General features: G+C 42.8%; 1 protein-coding gene across 5 annotated transcripts in view; it reads left to right on the top strand.

Annotated features, from left to right (window-relative positions):
• The window catches only part of LOC106513302 (EBF transcription factor 3), a gene marked incomplete at its 5' end in the record, with an annotated part of 66,198 nt that overhangs the window by 24,095 nt on the left and 24,754 nt on the right, over positions 1 to 17,349 (top strand). For 3 of the 5 annotated variants that reach the window (XM_014002096.1, XM_014002075.1, XM_014002067.1), the window contains 2 exon segments: positions 12,772 to 12,853; positions 14,916 to 15,057. In XM_014002096.1, the coding sequence (XP_013857550.1) occupies positions 12,772 to 12,853; positions 14,916 to 15,057 (224 nt within the window). 5 annotated transcript variants of the gene reach the window in all.

Below are 17,349 nucleotides of genomic sequence, written 5' to 3'. Positions count from 1 at the left end.
GGGGAGGGTGGGAGGTTTAGAAAGCTGAGAGATATGGCCCCCTTCCCAATCTTGCTCGGAGACAACAAAAAGGGAATGCTTGAGAAGGGGAAGCAGCGGGAGGAGAGCACAAAGACAAAGGCGCGGGCAAGGTCAGTCTAGCTAATGGGCCTGAGCCGTAGGCTGCCTGGGGCTAGGCACACTTCTGTTCTCCCTCACAAACTGGGCCTTCAAAGACCCTTCAGTCCACCCTCTCCTTCTCTCTTCGCTTCCTCGATCTCTTCCACTCCTCTCTTGCTCGTTTCCCCCACTTCCACTGGTGACACTTCCTCCCCTTCAAAAGAGCCTGCACAGGTACTTTTAACAACACATTCCCCACAAAACACCCCTCAAATACTCACTTATTCAGTATATCAACAATTGTGATGGTAATATTTCCCCAAATGGAAATAATTCAGAATCGAATTTCCAAATAGGACATAAAAGATGTTCCTTTAAAAWTTTTTTTAGGACAACAAGGAACCACCCAGCTTAAATAGTTCCATCATTAGCTTCAAGGTAGGTCCAAGGAAGTGCTAAGAGGAACTGTTGGAAATGAGGAGGAGGTGGAGTGTTGTTGTCAGGTTGGCTGGCTGGCGTAGCTTGGCTCCACTCGAGGGCTGCTTTAATGTGCAGCGGAGTAGAATAAGTGAGTGGCTGTGGGCACCAGCTGAGCTCACTCTCGTCTTCGCCTGGTAGCTGAGGGGTGAGCTGCTGCCACCTGACACTGGGCACACGGCTCAGGGCTCCTCTTGGCAACGTGGCACAGCACACATGTCCCCTCATTTGGATGGAGATTCAGACACAACACACAAAAGCTTTACCCTCCTCCTCCTCCTTCTCATCCCCCTCACTCGCTCACTCAGCCTCTCTTTTCCCCTCCTGCTTTTTTTTCTTATCTTCCTTTCGTTTTTGACAGCATCATAATAATCTGAGTATCTTCTTGATCATGCCTTGTGTTTTTTTTTCTGTCTTCTTTTCTGCTTTCCTTCCTCATCTTCTCAGAGACGAGTTTGAAATTGCCTGCGTCAGGACTTTGCTAATTAAAGTCATACTTTCAAAAATGCCATAATAACTGTTAATTAGCTTGATGCTATTTTCAGCATAATTTGCTAATTAGTGGAAAACCTGTACAGCGTTTCTCTCTAATTACAGTATGGCTCTGCACGGCGCATCTGTGCCTTGACTCCAAATGATACCATTACAAAGTCCCGTATTACGCATTCTCTCAAAACAGTTAATTGCCTCCACAGATAGTGAGATACTTCAGTCAGCTGATTTTTATGGTAATAAATGGACAGGCACAGACACAAACCACCCTGGTTCATATTTATGAAATATGAAAAAGGAAAACAACCTCCTTATGAGATGCAAGGGGTTCGTTTGGAATATGATCTGGTTGGTTCTGTGATGATTTTGTGTGTTCATGCGTTGACTTACTGAGATGTTTTTAATGCAGTTTGATTTATTCTTTTTTAAAAACCTTTTGAGCGAGTGGGCCATAACGTTATAATTAAAGCCAAAGATGGAGTCGCAACATCATCAGCTGTATAAGAAGTRAATGCAAAGCTCTGACAGATTGCCGTTTCAGAGGGGGTTGCCGTGTAAATACAAGTTGGAACATAATGTGGCCGTGCCACCGCTTATTACCGAGAATGTAACTACCTTGTCGTCCCACCAGTTATTTCCATGTAGCCGAGCAAGGGGAGGGAATTACGGACATGACCACAGGTTGACCCGAACACACGTGTGTACCAGACACAAATTATGACTCATTAGGTGTGGTGAAAAGCGTGATTGGCATGACCTTTGAACTCGGGACGTCAGCTGTGCCCATCCTCCGCTTTGCCCCGCTTTTGACAGCCACCAGTCTGACAGGGGTAGCATCGGCCCTGGCTAATTAATGCACCACTTCAGAGACCCTTTCATTTATGGCTTCTGAAAGGCATTATTAAATTAATTAAACCACCAAGAGTTAGTCATTATGAAATCAGGAGGTTTACATGGATGACAGCGTTTATGAATTAAACATCCCCAAAGTTCCTCGCAGGAGATACCCCGAGCTGCATGCGGGTACCTAGTGCGACAGATGTTTGCCCCCCCCCACCCTCCTCCTTCCTCCAGCTAACCTGTATTGCAAGCGATTTAGGTCTCATTTGGGGGTTTGAAAACTAAAGGCAGGGAGAGAAAGAGGTTCAGGATAGCTAATGAGCAGAGAAAGAGAGGGGAAAAGGAGGTCACTAGCTCTGTTCATCTGTAGACAGTACAGATGGTTCTGTTTTATACAATACAACAATGGCGTACAACAATTTGTTGATCGTTAATGGAAAGCTACTCTCAGAAGGATTGTCGTCTGGGATCAGTTGTCTGCGGGTTTTTCGCTGAGAACTCTACATTTATAGCCTGGAAAATTTTTAGAAAAGCTTTAAGCTGTTTTTCAGCTCATCATGTGATAAAAAAAAAACTACAAATGATTGACGAGATAAATCCCATAAACTTGGGCTTAGCTGGAGAGCAGAGGGCAGAGATGAGTAGCTCACTCAGGAGCCTCGACGATAGACTTCTTTTCATCTGCGGACTGAGATTCACAGATTATCTCAAGAGGCTCTCTATCTCTGTCCTCGTCTCTATTTCTCTTTCTCTGATGCACCCTCCCTTATTCGCCCCTCGATTCAGGAAGTTTGCCAGCAACCGTCTTTGTTTACAATGCCAAGGGAAAATGTCAGAGCCGTTGAGAAAAAAAATATCCTTAGAATCTTTTTTTTTCATCTTCTTAATCTAACAGTTTACTGAACTTGATAAGTGTCCTATCAACATGCTAATCAAATTACTTCGGAACCAAAATTGACAGTTTTCATTAATTATACAAGATTATTCTAATTGCAATTCAAATTTATTCATTCTGAACAGAAGGTATTCAGTAATATTTTACAAAATTTGCATATTAAATGGAGGGAGTTGTGCATTATGCATGGTAATGTATGCACAGTTTCTTATTTTTAACTTCACGGCCATATGTGGTGTCGTTGTAGGAGCAGGTGAAAAGTCTAAGTGTGTTTAATTTGCTTGACAAACATTCGGCTGGAGCTTGTCAAGGGGAGTATTGTGAATGCCAATCTTTATTCCCTCTTTATTGATTACCCCAAACTCTAAACATCTGGAGGTAAATGGCACTGAGAGAGATGAACTGAATCATGGGATTAGTACCCTCAATGACTGAATCACTATCAATTACTTCAATAGCATAATTCAAGTGTACTGCATAAAAGCTGCAGTACCTTGGTTTTGAGCCGGGATTAATATTGCAATTTAACGTAACAATGGAGGCGTGGGAATGATGTGGATGGCGTCCAACTTTTTTACATTGATGTCAGAAAGCTAATGCTGTTATCTAAATATGAAAGTGTTTAATTCCTAATTTGAGCTTTGTTTGTAGAATGAAAAGGCTCAACGCATTAGGCGCATGTTTTAAAAGGTAATGGATTCTGTGAGTAAAACAACCTTATTTATTCACTGAGACGCAAAACCCCCAATTTGCTCTTTGTTTTTATTTCCTAAAGCGGGCAGTGAAGTGCAAACAGCTTACTGGGAAGCTGTTTACTACTGTATATGACAAAGGATGTGTGTATGTGTGTGTTTCTGGGGAGGGGGGGTTGTCTCTTCCAGCTCTACAGGCAAGGTCTTGTGCTGTAATGTAAGCGTAATAATTATCAAACAGCATCGGGGGCTCTGGGTATGGGCTTTAACAGGGGGAGTGCATGTTTGATATGTAGAATCAGCCCATAGTGCATCCATAGAGGGTGACTAAATCGCACGGTTCATGGATCACATTAGTATTGCTCTGCATCCACCCTCGCACTATAGGTGATTTCCATTTAGACACACATTTCCACATGAAGATAAATATGACTTGAATCGTAATTTCCCTGAAGTAAATATAATACAAATACAACATAATACAGTGTCAGGCCAGGCAGGCTAATAGATTACTAGCGTGTTTTCCATTTGTATGGTAAGTGGTGAACCTAGGTGGTGGTCTGGCGAGTAACAAATTGAATGTTTAATCCATCTCAGTGCAGATTGAGGGTATCAGAAAGATCGGTAGTCTTTTCAGTTCTCCTGTGACTGCTACTATATTAGAGATTTTTTACTCTTTAGGGCTTTAAGGAGTGTTGTTGGATTAACATGAGGTGCAAAGTGCTAGATAAATTCAATTTCTTATCTATTCAAAAGTCATCTGTTATACTTTCCAAAAGGGTATTTGGCTTTGGCGGGCAGCATTTCCAGTCGCTCACAGGTGTAATCTCTGAGTTCAGATTAAAACACGCCAGCTCTGTTTGAGCTCGATGGTTAAGATGTCTCAAGACTTTTATTTGTTAAATTATAAATTGCCATTTTCAATTATTCATTTTTTGGTGAAGTCATTCCACTTACAATTATGTTAATATCTCCAAGTTCGAGAAATCACGGAGAAACCGTGACAAATATGCAGCCATTTAAAGTACATTTTTAATGCTTTAATAAATGTTTGAGCTGGCATTTGAAAACGCTAGAATAACCCCAAYTGCACGGCATCTTATATAAGTGTGGCAAATTGATATTTTTATATAGCGTAATCTGTTTACTATGATGTTTTTGCAAGGACTTATTACAAACTAATTAAAGAAATCACTTTGATATAATTAGTCAGATTTCAGGAAGCTCATTAGTAGTAATTTGCATGAAAAATAAGCCCTGTAGTGGTGCTTAGACCCAGCTATCCGATCTGTGTTTTATCTGGTTACACATCATCCCCCATTGTTTGTTGTTTGAGGCTGTCTGAAGTGGCCCACAATATTTTCAGTCATCGCCCCGAGAAGCGGCAGGGTGTCTTTCAACAAATTCCTCCCCTAAAGCTAGTCAACCTGTATGTGGAAGCAGACACACGCCTCTCTGTATACATAAGGCAGGAGGAGTGAGCAGCAAAACACCGTCTATTTATCTGTCAGGTTCCTGACAAAGAAGTGAGCTGACAAGTAATGGTTTCCCTCGGCAGAGCAGGGGAGCTTTATTCACTCTACTTACATGCCCGGTCTATGCCCAGAGACTCATGTTATTTGCAAATCACACTCTTTGAAAATTCACAAACGGGGTGAGACATGCCATGCTACGGGTTTGTCAGCTGCCTTCACAACAGCTAGGCTGTATCGCTAACAGTGTGCGGTTTTGGGAGGAAGCAGCTTTCTCTTAGCATTTGCCTCGCTGTCACTTTTTCCAACACATGCGTTCCGTGTCTTCATGCATGGGGTCTCTCCTCCCTCAGAGGGTTGCCATCTTCCCTTTGGACTGACAAAACGCCCACACTCCCACTGATATAAAAAGAAAGGGGGAAGAGCGAAAGGGAGAAAAAAAAGACATTCCTAGAATTACATCATTCTCTGCTGAAGTAGTTCTTCCCCAAACTGACACTTGTGTCATATTCTTATAGTAACATAAAAGTGATGGTTCTTATTTGAAAAAAAAAAATTAAACTGCTTTTTTTTTTCTTTTTTGCAAGACACCCGTACCTCAGAATGAGGTTTAGAATACTAGTACAAAAGCAGGACCTGTTTATTCTCTGGACCCTTTTCCCACCATGGACGAAATCCTTCCCTAAACATCCGGACAGAGAAGCACTTGTGTGGCGCTGATGTCACAGACCTACCTGGCCTCCCTCTCACAAAAGCTAAGGTATCATTAGCTAGCCCCACACAATGGCCATTCAACCAAACCACTGCGCTCCTCAGGATTTGAGAACAATGTTATTTTTTGTCTCAGAATTATAAAGACAGAGTTTTGCAGGAAACCTGACAGACAAAACCTTTTAGAGGTAAATGCTCCAGGCGGCTTTTGGGTTTAATCTTTTCCCATTAGCATTTCACCCCCTCCCACCCCCCATTCCTTCTTTGCTCACACACAAAGACCATATTTACAGGGTCAAGAGTAGAGGCTCTGACTCTCTGGAGACTTMTTTTTATGGTGATCTTTACATATTTGCACTTATTATTTTTACTTGGATTTTTTTTCCCCCCCAGAATAATTGTAATATGGGTTCGAGCTCAAATAAATTGTTTGTGCGACTTTTTTTTTGTTTAAATAAATAATCGACAACTCGCACCTACGTTTAATGCAAGAAACAAACGCGTTCAAAAAATGGTTTAAAAAATTTTAACTGAGAAATGCAAGGGTTTAGCTAACTTCATGCTCACATTGTAAACAATATTACAGCAATGCTAAGGGTTCATGGAGCTACCTTTGTGTGTGTGTGTGTGTGTGTGTGTGTGTGTGTTTGGTTGCATGTGTGCACGTGCACTTACACTTGTGTGTGTGCATGTGTGTGTGTGTGACTCCATGTGTGTGATTCATTCCAGGGCAGTTTTAGTCCTTATAAAATATTCATTTTGGTTGTGCAGGGCCCTGTAATTGCCATCTCTCACCCTGAATTATTTATACCTCGCACAGACTGACAAAGCTTTGCCATACGGCCCCAGATGAATCAGAAAGCAGCCATCTCTGCTGCCAACAGCACTGGGCTTTCACACAAATATGGCAGCCACGTCTCTCTGCCTGGCCTCTCTTAATTTGACATTTTCTTTTTCCCTCTGCCTTTGTCCTAGGTGCACAGAAAGGTTACCTGTTAGCTTTAAGCACCGACCCACTCTCTGTCTTTCTGTCTCTATCCCCCCTACCTACATGACAGTGCGTAGGGGGTGTGTGTGTTTTTAAGCCTTTTGAGAATGGGTTAATGTGATCGCAATGTCATAGYGGCTGCTTCATGTTTCATGATGACTGACCAGCTCTGACAGCCGGTTTAGATGTATGTATTATACATCAGTAATAATACGATGTAGAAATACACTCACTTAAATATGAGCGTGCATRGACAGACTGCAAAATCATTGGCTCGCTGACCTAAATGTAGCACACACATACATAAACACACACACATGGGGATGTAAATCAGCACCCCACTGGCATGCTGAGTCCAGCAAGTCTGTCTGTACAGTAAGCGGTCACAGCCTCCCCGCTAACCTTTGCCGTTACAGCTGTGCTCCTGGGCGTCTCGCCTGGGTCTGATCACTCCAAGGTGCCACTGCAGAGCGCTTGAGCTATATGGCTCTCATTGTAAACCGACTCGGGGGCCTTCCAGAACACTACGTCCAACACCCTAAATACTACTATTCACCCCGGCCAGATACTCCGACATATGCTTATCTTCCATCTCACTAGTGCAGAGAGGTGCTGACTGGTATTTCCTCAAGGCCTCAAGCTCCAGTGCTGACCAGTAATCAAAGCTATTCAAACATAACGAGACRATACTTTGTAGTGTCCAAAACAAAATGCTCCTGAGGGCTGTTTTACTTACTGTCATAATCATTACCAGCAATATTCGTCATGTTTTTCTTTAAGTTTTAGATGATGAATTAGTAATATTTAAGAACCCCACTTTGGGTGCAAATKATATTTGCTCTATAGTACCAATTAATGTCTGSTTTGTTTTTACAACAGGACAGTGCAAGATAAAGTAATGCAGAATTATTTATGTTTTGTGTCTTATTATATTGTGTTCAAAGTCCTGAAAGAGTAAAGCTGTATTCAGAGTAAAACAAAGAACAGCGTGCAACAGTACACAGCCTCAGCGGTATCTCGATGCGAAGGGGATGGGAGAGACAGGGAGAAAGCTCGGGGCTAAACATGCAGTATGTGGCGGGCTGAAGCTAAAAAGCTGCATAAAGCACACAGCCTTAGTCCACTGTTAGCAAGTGATGGATAGTTAGCAGGAGCTCCGAGTCTTCGTCTAATCTGTTACAGTAAACCTGTGCCAAAGCCTGAAGGGAATCAGTGGGGGCAAGCTGGGAGTGGGCTTGACGTGAAACCATTTGTGAAGACGAGCGATTCTCTTAAGTAAGAAACTAACAGTGTAGAGAGGGAGAGAGATAGCTGGAGAGCAAGAAAGACAGGAGGTGAAGAGAATGAGTGAGAGCGTGAGGGGGAGTGAAGGAGGAAGAGATACCATAATGAGTCCTGTAGCCATGGAGTAAATGAAGAGGGATTGACAGAGTGAGGGATCCTCAAGTGAAATAATGTCAATGCCACTCTGCCCATTAGAGAGAAAGGGGGGATGGTGGAGGAGAGGGTAAAGAGGGATGAATGGAGGGACAGAGCTACATCTTACGTCGCAGAGGGAAGCATATAAATTATTTGTGACACCCTCAAAACACACATACCACCAACAAAAATATGAAATATGGAACRACAAAATGAACTGACAATAGCAGCTGAAAAAAATAAAGAAAAAAAAATAGGAAAGGCCTTGGAAGTATCCAATAAATTTCTCGGAGACGTGTTGTTGGGATATTTGATGTCGAACAATAATAATCACAGTGACATCTGCCTCCCTGCTCTCAAAGGAGGCGGGTAGCGCCCGTGAGTGGAAGGGGTTAATCTTCCAAACCCAATAAGGTTGGATAGTGAGGCACTTGTTCCCTGATAAAGAAGTGATAGGATCTGTGGGTCTGGTCCCTTGGCGCTTGTACAGGGGTAGAGCAAATATTGTTAATGTGCTGTGGTTTACTTCAGCTAAGGCGAGAAAAACAGCCCTGYTTGACGAGGGGAGGGCAGTGGCAAACCAGAGTATGACAGAACTGGCCCGGCTGCTCAGTTTGGCCTCCCAGGGACATAACAGGCACATATATCTGAGTCCACTCAGCTGCATAAATAAGTGTTCGGGAAGATTAAGATCTATAAGTGTCTCTATTTCTCGTTTTACCTGCTCCGCCTTGTCACAACAGGGATCTGAATGCAGTTCAGTGAAGTGCCTAATAACTGGAGCAGTAGGTAGGGAAGGCAGGAGGCTTGACATTAAGACCCTGGCGTTTTGGAAATCCGATACGCTATTGACCCGTGTACTACTATCTCAGCGTAGAGATCTGGTGTCAGCAGATTGTAGTCTGGTGTTGGGAGCCGTTTCTTACAGGGCTCTTGTAACAGGGGCCCATTGAGTCTGGGAGGCAGCTGGGGCCTGATGGGCTGGAGCTGGGTGGTGATCGATACTCACCGCCCTGCAACGGATGACCTCACTGTCATGGCTGCCGGCTGTGGACACTGCATGCTAGTCATTAGTGCTGGAGCACCAATCAGGAGCTTAGAGTTGTCAATACCTGCCTCTTACAGATACTGTGGCCATCTGTCAGTGTATTGTGTAACGGCCTAAGTAAATATGGGGAAGCTCTTTTGAACAATAAGAACAAGGTGTACTATCGATGAGAGAGGGGAAAAAAGCTCCCCAATAAGTAATTAAAAAAATCGTTGAGTGAAAATTTTTTTAGACAGTCTAAATGTAACCTTTTTTTACAAGTCATTAAAAATGAAAAGTTGGAAAACAAATGGATTAAAAAATGAATTCAATTGACAAGACTGTAAGCTTCAATGATCGACAGAACCTTCTTAATAATACAACATTATCCTTATTTGCCCTCTTCACTCAAATCAAAAGGGTAGACTTTTTTTGCATGAGTGACATCAACCTGGCAATTAAGTTGGCCATTTAAATGGGAGAAGGCCTTCCTCGTGTTTGTTTTTCTTTTTTTCTCCTCTCGCTTTCTTTTTTTTCCTATCCCCCCTCTGTTTGATGATGGGAGAGGGTGAGCTCGAATTAGGGCGATGGGTCTTCCTTTGAGTGTCAGCCTAAAATGATCAGAGTAAAGATAAGAGGGTCTAGCAGCCCTCAAATCAGTCAAAGTGCCAAAGTCGGCCTTTTTCTCCTCAATTACCGGGTCTGTGAAGCCAGGGAGTGGAAGGCGCAGAGCCTGCTGCATTACTAAAGAGACAATCTATTTCCCCTTTGACCAGAGGGAGAGAAATCATTATGGCATGATTAGTAGCTTCGGCAGTGGGCGAGCATGGAGGTACTACAGGAGAACCGTATTAATTGCCTTAGACCAAGGCATGAGCAGGATTGTTTTAATGTTGATTTGTGGACCTGTATGACTAGCTGTCGGAGATAAAAGCCCATGTCAGATCTTAGTTATACTGGCAGACTTCGGGCATACAGACTGAGAGGCTTGATGTCAAAAAGAGCTTCTGGAGCTACCCTGGAAGTCTTCCTCTATATGCCTGTCGATGTCTTCCTCTTTGTCTTTCTTCACACTTCATAGTTTTCCTTTACGCCTCCAACTATCTCTCCTTTTACGCCCCCCTTCTCTCATATGAACTACACCCCACCCCATCCCGTGTTCCTTTCTCTCTCTCTCTGTCTCTGTCTCTCTCTCTCTCCTCCAACTGATAGCTGCCTTGGCCGATTATTTCATCCAGTGCAGTCCACTGAGAGCCTCCTCTACCGGCTTTGGAAGAGCTTTAATTAGCCATGTTAATATCCCCTTCATTGGCCTTAATATCACTCAACACCTTCCTCCATCTCGGCGGCCACCAGGGTCCCCCTGTCCTGTCAGAACAGCTGATTATTGAGAAGGATAGCTTTAATCAAACCTAATTGCAGTTCATTCTTTCTCTCTATCCCCCTTTGCCCTCCATTGCCAACATCTAATGGCAGCGACGACTTGATATCCCATTAAAAAACAATTAAACAACCTCCTTTTGTCTCTGTGCGTGCCAAAACACCAGCACAAACTTCTGTAGATATTTAAGAAGTAAAGGAGAGAGAGAGAGGGGCCTTGTCTTAATTGCTCTCCTTTTCACCAAGGACCAATTTGCACGGCACTCATGGAAAATTTTAACCAACTCAAATGTAATGGATGCTAYAGCACCTCTACTACTGTGGACGATGAAAATCAAGCTTATCTTTTTAGGAGAGAAATTGTGCTTAATTGCTTTCATAATATTAAACATAAGGAACTACTTTATGAATGTGTGAGTACTCAATTTCTTGTGTTTATTGCTTCTTAACTTTTGGCTTTGCTGTTGGAGGAACAGTATGTAAAAGAATTAAAGTGTCCAAGAAAGAGACGGGACTAACTCTGGAAGTGATGTGTGTGTTTTATGAAGTGAATGCATTGCCTGGGAAATATATTCTATCTCTTGCGCTGACATAAATTGTCTCTCAATAGGTGATGCATGTGCATGCACGTCGCCACACAAACACACTGCCGAGCAAACACATACACACACACATRCACATAAATACACACATTCTGTACGAGAGGCGACAGACAAATAAAAGTCGTATTTCAGGTCTGCTTTCCGCAGATGTCTGCTGCTCTACATTATGACTCTTTGGGGAAATAAAAACAAGGTCAGGGAATTAGAGTACATAATGGTCATTTTGATGATCAGCCAACAGATGCAACCTGAAAACACACTGAACACAATCAAGTGAAATGCACTAATGACAAGTCAAGTTTTTTTACGGCCGCGCCACACGCCGACAGGCAATCAGCATTCTGGCATGGCTTAAAACATCTTTTATTGATGTCTGAGCCAAAGCTCCTTGGATGTGGAGCGAAAATATTTTCTCACCTCGCCTCTCCCTCCTGGGCCCTTGGTGAAGCAAAAGGTATAGGAGTCTATCGAAGAACGCTTCTAAATGACCAGTGCATGTGTTAATGTGGCCAGGGTTAGAAGGGTCATTGCAGACTGATTTATGGCCTGGCCCGAATCCCACTGGGTGAACAAGAAGTCTTAAGTGTTGTGAAAGCATCCTTGTAGGGCCACACAAGCCACTGAATTTAGCTGAATGAAATGGCCGTGCAATCTATGGTGCAATCTATGGTAATCCAGTAAACCACTGTGATTCTGTGAGTCAACTTAGTATTATAATGGCAACAATGGAGTTGCATATTGTAATAACAATGCAATGTGATGAAAAATAAATTTGACTGCACTGTATTCATAATTGGAGAAAGCAAAGCCACCATCGGTCATGATTCTGTGGAGAGAATTTGCAAAAACAAAGTCGATTTCATTCTTTATTCTCTGTAGTTGTGTACAGTTTTACACAATGGGCTGCATCTGAGGTAATTCCTCTCAGTGGTGTTCTCTTACTTGTAATTTTTCCATTTTTAACCCTTTCACGTCAGGAAGGCCGCATCCGATATAAACCTCTCAGTTTAAAATCGCATCGATAAATTTAGCAAGAACCTAAAGGAAACGGAAGAAGAGCTTGCGAACTAACCAAGCCCAGATCTCAGTCAGACGTGACATTTGTTCAGAGACGATTAGCCAGGTTGTAATTTGTGGCATAATTGCTTCACCCACCCACAAGTACATGGGTGTGTGTATGCATTATGTGTGTGTCTGTGTGTGTGTGGCATACTGTGGTCCCAGGAGTGTCCGCCTAATTGCCTGACAGGACTATAAGTTTTGTGGCGCGCTCTCACCTTGTTAGGTCCTTTATCCCTGATGCTCTTCAAACAAGACCTGGTCACAGGTGGGCCTCATTTGCCTCCCTATTGAACAGGAGAACTTTAATTGCACAGGGGGTGTCCTGGGATTAAAGAGGTGGGTGGAATATCAAGTGACTTCCTGTATGTTAGTGGCAGATGGATGTTAGGGAAGACCTGTGAACTCAGGTGAGAGGATAAGATCACAAAAAGACTGATGCTCTTGATTTAAAAGAAAAAGGAAATAAAAAAATGGGATAGAGTGCGATGAATGACTAAATGTGTAACTGGGAGTGTTTGAGGAGTCTATTTTAAATATCCTGTCACTTTTCCAGTAAATGTTCCAGCTTTAAGAAAATAGCTAWTAGATTTTACTTTTCCTTGTGCTTTCTTTCAGATTCTTCCTAAAGTTCTTCCTCAAGTGCAATCAGAACTGTCTGAAGAATGCAGGGAATCCACGAGACATGCGCAGATTCCAGGTGACTGAAACCTATTTCACACATACGTTCTATTTCTGTCACTGTCTCTCACTGTCTGTCTCCCTTTCTTTCTTTTTCTTTTTTTTTTAGACACACACACGCGCAGGTGTAGAAAAGCGCAGCTACAGCTGCTACATTATACTAACTCACACTGACACACATTCACATATGAACACATTCTTATTACTGACACTGACGGAGGCAAAAACTAGAGAAAAGAGAGAGTGAGGGATTTTGTGTCCTGTGTTCTCGGGACAGAATATTTATTAGGGAATACCATCTGACACAAATAAGGATATAGGATTTAAGAGCGCCATCAATTGTGTCCCTGACAGCTTTCTGAGCCTCAGCACAGAGGGGAGAACGATCCAACCACATGTAACAACAGTGTTAACTCAAGATCTGTCTGGCGGAGGAAATGCATTCCTTTTTTTTTTTTTTGAACACACATATGCACCAGCATGCACACAGATGCACGTGCACATACAGATGCATGCACATAAATGCCAGGAGCACATATGTTTGCTTTCTTCACATCCCTGTACTCTGAGCCACATATGCATACAGTTAATGTCAGTCACATGTGTAGCCAGTGAAAACATCTGAAAATGGCTGCAGTTTAGTCTAAAATGACATTAACACTGAGTGCTTTTACTGTTTCTTTTACCCTCTCGCTTCTAATGTGTCAAAAGTTGAGTTGTGCACTGATTGACCCCCCCCACTGATCCATTTATCCAACCATTCATCCATCCTTTCCAGACATTTTTACCACAAGCAGCCCGCTAGGTCAAGGTGAGAAAAGGAGAGTTAGTGTGATTTGTCCTATCAGGGTAACTACAAACTACAGGAGGACGTCCATCCTTGGCAGCACTATCCCATGATAGACACATAAGCCAGCATCCTTCAGGAGGAAGCCCGGACATGAAACAGACAAGACAGGGTGTCCCCTCCTGATGTCACCACCATCAGACCTCCCCTGCCTCTTCAAATCTTCCCTCAGGGTGAATGTGGACTGATGCATGACAGCCACCACGGGCTTTCACCCTTCACTTCTGCATGTCAGAAGGAATGCAAGACCTAAGTTTCACTTTTTGTCTAAAACAAAATGTTTTGTTTTTATGGTTGTTCATGGTCATGCCTTATTTTTTTGTCTAGCTGTTAGTATGCCATTTCCCCCTCCAAATAGATTTCCCAGATGTTCCACCGTAGGTGTTTCTCCRGCCAAAGTTGTGTATTTTACATGCCTTCGACTCTACTTATTACCCCCCAAAACCAGCTGGAGGCCAGAAAGGGCCCAATCCATCATCCTCTGCTTGGCCCAGCTCTGAACCTGCTCACAAGAATGGAGCTCTTTCACTTCCCATACTTTCCCCTCCACCTCCACACCCCTTTCCCAAACCAACCAACCAACCAAAAAAAAAAGTACCCCCTGAAAACTCCACCGCTACATCGAGGTCACTTACCGGCGAAGCAAACCTGTGAGGGGCTCTCTGTTTCCGGCTCAGAAACACTTTGGCCATTCACATGCGGCTCACTGTTTGGAATGTGGTAGCCAAAAAAACAACAACAAAAATAAGCATTATGAAATATAGAGTGTGGCTTGGAATTTGATCCTGGTAAAATGTTTGCTGAGAGATGAGATGGTGTACGGCTTGCCTGCTAATGACTCCAGTTAAAAAAAAATAAAAAGTAGGCCCTTCCACACTCAGAGAGGTGGGCGAGCTGATCAATAATTCTGAGCTATTGGCTGTGATGAAAGTTGGTATTGTGGGTAAACGGAAATGATATTTTAGTGACTGAAAAGTCAATTAGCTGTACACAAAAGCAGGACACAAGAAGAAAACACAATAGATAAGAGGCAAGGTAATGGAAATGCACTTCAATGAGTTTAACAATAGTAATAAATCCGTTCTTCATCAGAACAAAAATTCTTAAGTATTCTAAAATGATTATATGATTGTATTTACTGTATCTCTAAATTATAGATGCACTGACGTTATTCAGTGTTTGATTTCTTTATTTAAACTTTTTAAATAAATTTTTATTCCTACTCCTCCTGCAGGTTGTCGTATCGACGACCGTCAATGTGGACGGCCACGTCTTGGCTGTCTCCGACAACATGTTTGTACACAACAATTCCAAGCATGGGCGAAGGGCTCGCAGACTCGACCCTTCAGAAGGTACGCCTCCTTATCTGGAGAATGGTAGGCACATTTTTACATCTTATAATTTGCTACCCTTCTTTCATTTCCTTATAGTTTCTTTCAGACACCCTTCCACCTTTCAGATCACACACCTAGCTGCTTTTAGTCCCTTATAATCTCAATCTTTTGTTCCTCGATCACTTTCATTTTTTTTACTATTTAAGTTGCTTTTTGCTTCCCTCATCATTTGTGTTCTGCGCTGACTGGAAACAGTGTGCATTAGACAGTGTGTTTATCGTTTCTGTACTACTAAAGATGATGATACTCAGAACAATTAAAAAAAATGTTACACTACTTCCAGTCTCCTAATGCACCTACATTTGTCCTAAAAGCCTTTGTGAAACATGATCAAATTGCTGAAGAATTTGACTGTGAGGTCAATTTCCTGCCATTGGGCTTCTGCAGATTTAGCTGGGAGAGAGCTGAAACAGAGGAAAGGAGAAATTCAGAAGTGGGGGGGTGGGGGTCACTTGATGGTGTGTGTGTGTGTGTGTGTGTGTGTGTGTGTGTGTGCATGGAGGGGTGGGGTGGTCTGTGAGGAAAACAGAACATACTGTTTTTCTTCCAACTGATTCCATATGATGGACTGATTGCCTTCTCAGCCAAAAGAGAGAAAAGTAGGACCACCAAACCATGGGAAATCTGAAAAGTAAAATGCACAAAGCATAACCTTCTGACCCTTATGGCTTCCACTTGCAGATGGAAGCAAACACGCAGCTGAAAGATTGTTAAAAAAAGGAGAAAGGGRAAAAAAAAGAAAAAGAAAAAGTAAACCGACTTAGGCCAAGTGTGCAAATGGCTCATCTTCAAATTTCAAGAGCCAATTATGGCTGGGCAAACAGTTTATATACACCACTGACTAAAACAAGCTTCTCTACACATTAATGGGCATTAATGGTTCTATCACCAAAAGCAAATGTAATGTTTAATACAACAACGACGAACACAAAAAAAAAAAAAAAAAAAAAAAAAAAAAAAAAAAAAAAAAAAAGAAAAAAAAAAAGGACCAGACAATTAATATATCTCTGTGCTCTCCCTAGTCCTAGTGGGGGAAAAAGCTAATCTATTTGTTTTTGTCTTTATTAATGACTCCTCTACTGGAGAACAAAATCAAATAATTAAAGTCCTGCCCGGAGCACCAAAGTCATTATGTTCGCTGACGTTCTGTTTGTGTGTTTCACGTTTATGACACGATAGGTGTGGATCTCCTAGCAACCAGTTTCTTAATGAGGAGAGCAATTAAAGAGGTTGAGCCCTTGCCTCCATGTTCCCCCCCACTCCCATGAGACCCTTCTGTGTGCCGTGTGTGTTTGTCTATGTGTATTTGTGTGCGCTTGTGTTCTTTACAGGTTACCCCAACCCTTCCTTTTATTCCTCTCTTCACTACACTCTTCAAAGCAGCAGAGTGACGCCCCGTAAAGCGGGAAAAGAAGCTATTGTCAACCGCCCAGTTGAACATGTCTTTGTCTAATAACTTTAAAACACCTTCTCTCTGATTAACAACAAGTTGAGATTTTTTTCCCCTCCCTCCCTCCCTCCCTCCCTCTCTCTCAGCTCCACAACAAACTAATTTATCATGCATCAGCAGCAATGGCTCACTTTCTTTGAGTCACCTTTAACAAACAGAGATGTGACACACGAGAAAAGAAGACCTGGCTATAAAATGTAATTCTAGTCAAGCCGTCCATACTGCTCTGACAACTCGGCGCGGACAGACAGCGTGCTTTAAATTAGCAACACATTCTTCCTCTGGAGTTCACAGGGAGAGAAGTGTCAGCTTTGTGGCTGTCTGCTCCTCAGGCTGCGCTTGTGCCGGCTCCCTGCCATTGATCAAGAAGTGCTGCCCCCTATTGGCGCAGAGAGGGCATAGCCTGTGGATAACAGACTTCCCCGTGTCACATTTTCCTTCGCTTGTGTGCACTGTCACACGACAAGCGTATTATGCATTCAGACATGAATGTGCTTTGAGGCGGCCTGTCACTCAAACATGTATAGATTCAGGCTCAAAGGTGCATAAACGCGCTCACAAATAGCTGAGTGTTTCACACACAGCATCACCTCCGACAAATGCAGTCACAATCTCGCTCACATGTAGACGCACACACATACATGCACGTTCCTTAGCTTAGTCCCACGATTATGGAGCCGCAGACAATATAGGAGACTCAGCATAGGGCCTGCAGCGCCCGCCTCATTTGCATGCCAASTGGCTGTAATGCTGTTAGGGTTTATGCAATAAAGACAAGTGAATCCAGACTGCTGGGTCTAAGAGGAAGAAAGAGAAGGAGAAAA

This window comes from Austrofundulus limnaeus, unplaced genomic scaffold, assembly GCF_001266775.1.
Source record: "Austrofundulus limnaeus strain Quisiro unplaced genomic scaffold, Austrofundulus_limnaeus-1.0 Scaffold0, whole genome shotgun sequence".
Lineage (NCBI taxonomy): Eukaryota > Metazoa > Chordata > Actinopteri > Cyprinodontiformes > Rivulidae > Austrofundulus > Austrofundulus limnaeus.
This window is presented reverse-complemented; position numbering and strand designations above follow the sequence as displayed.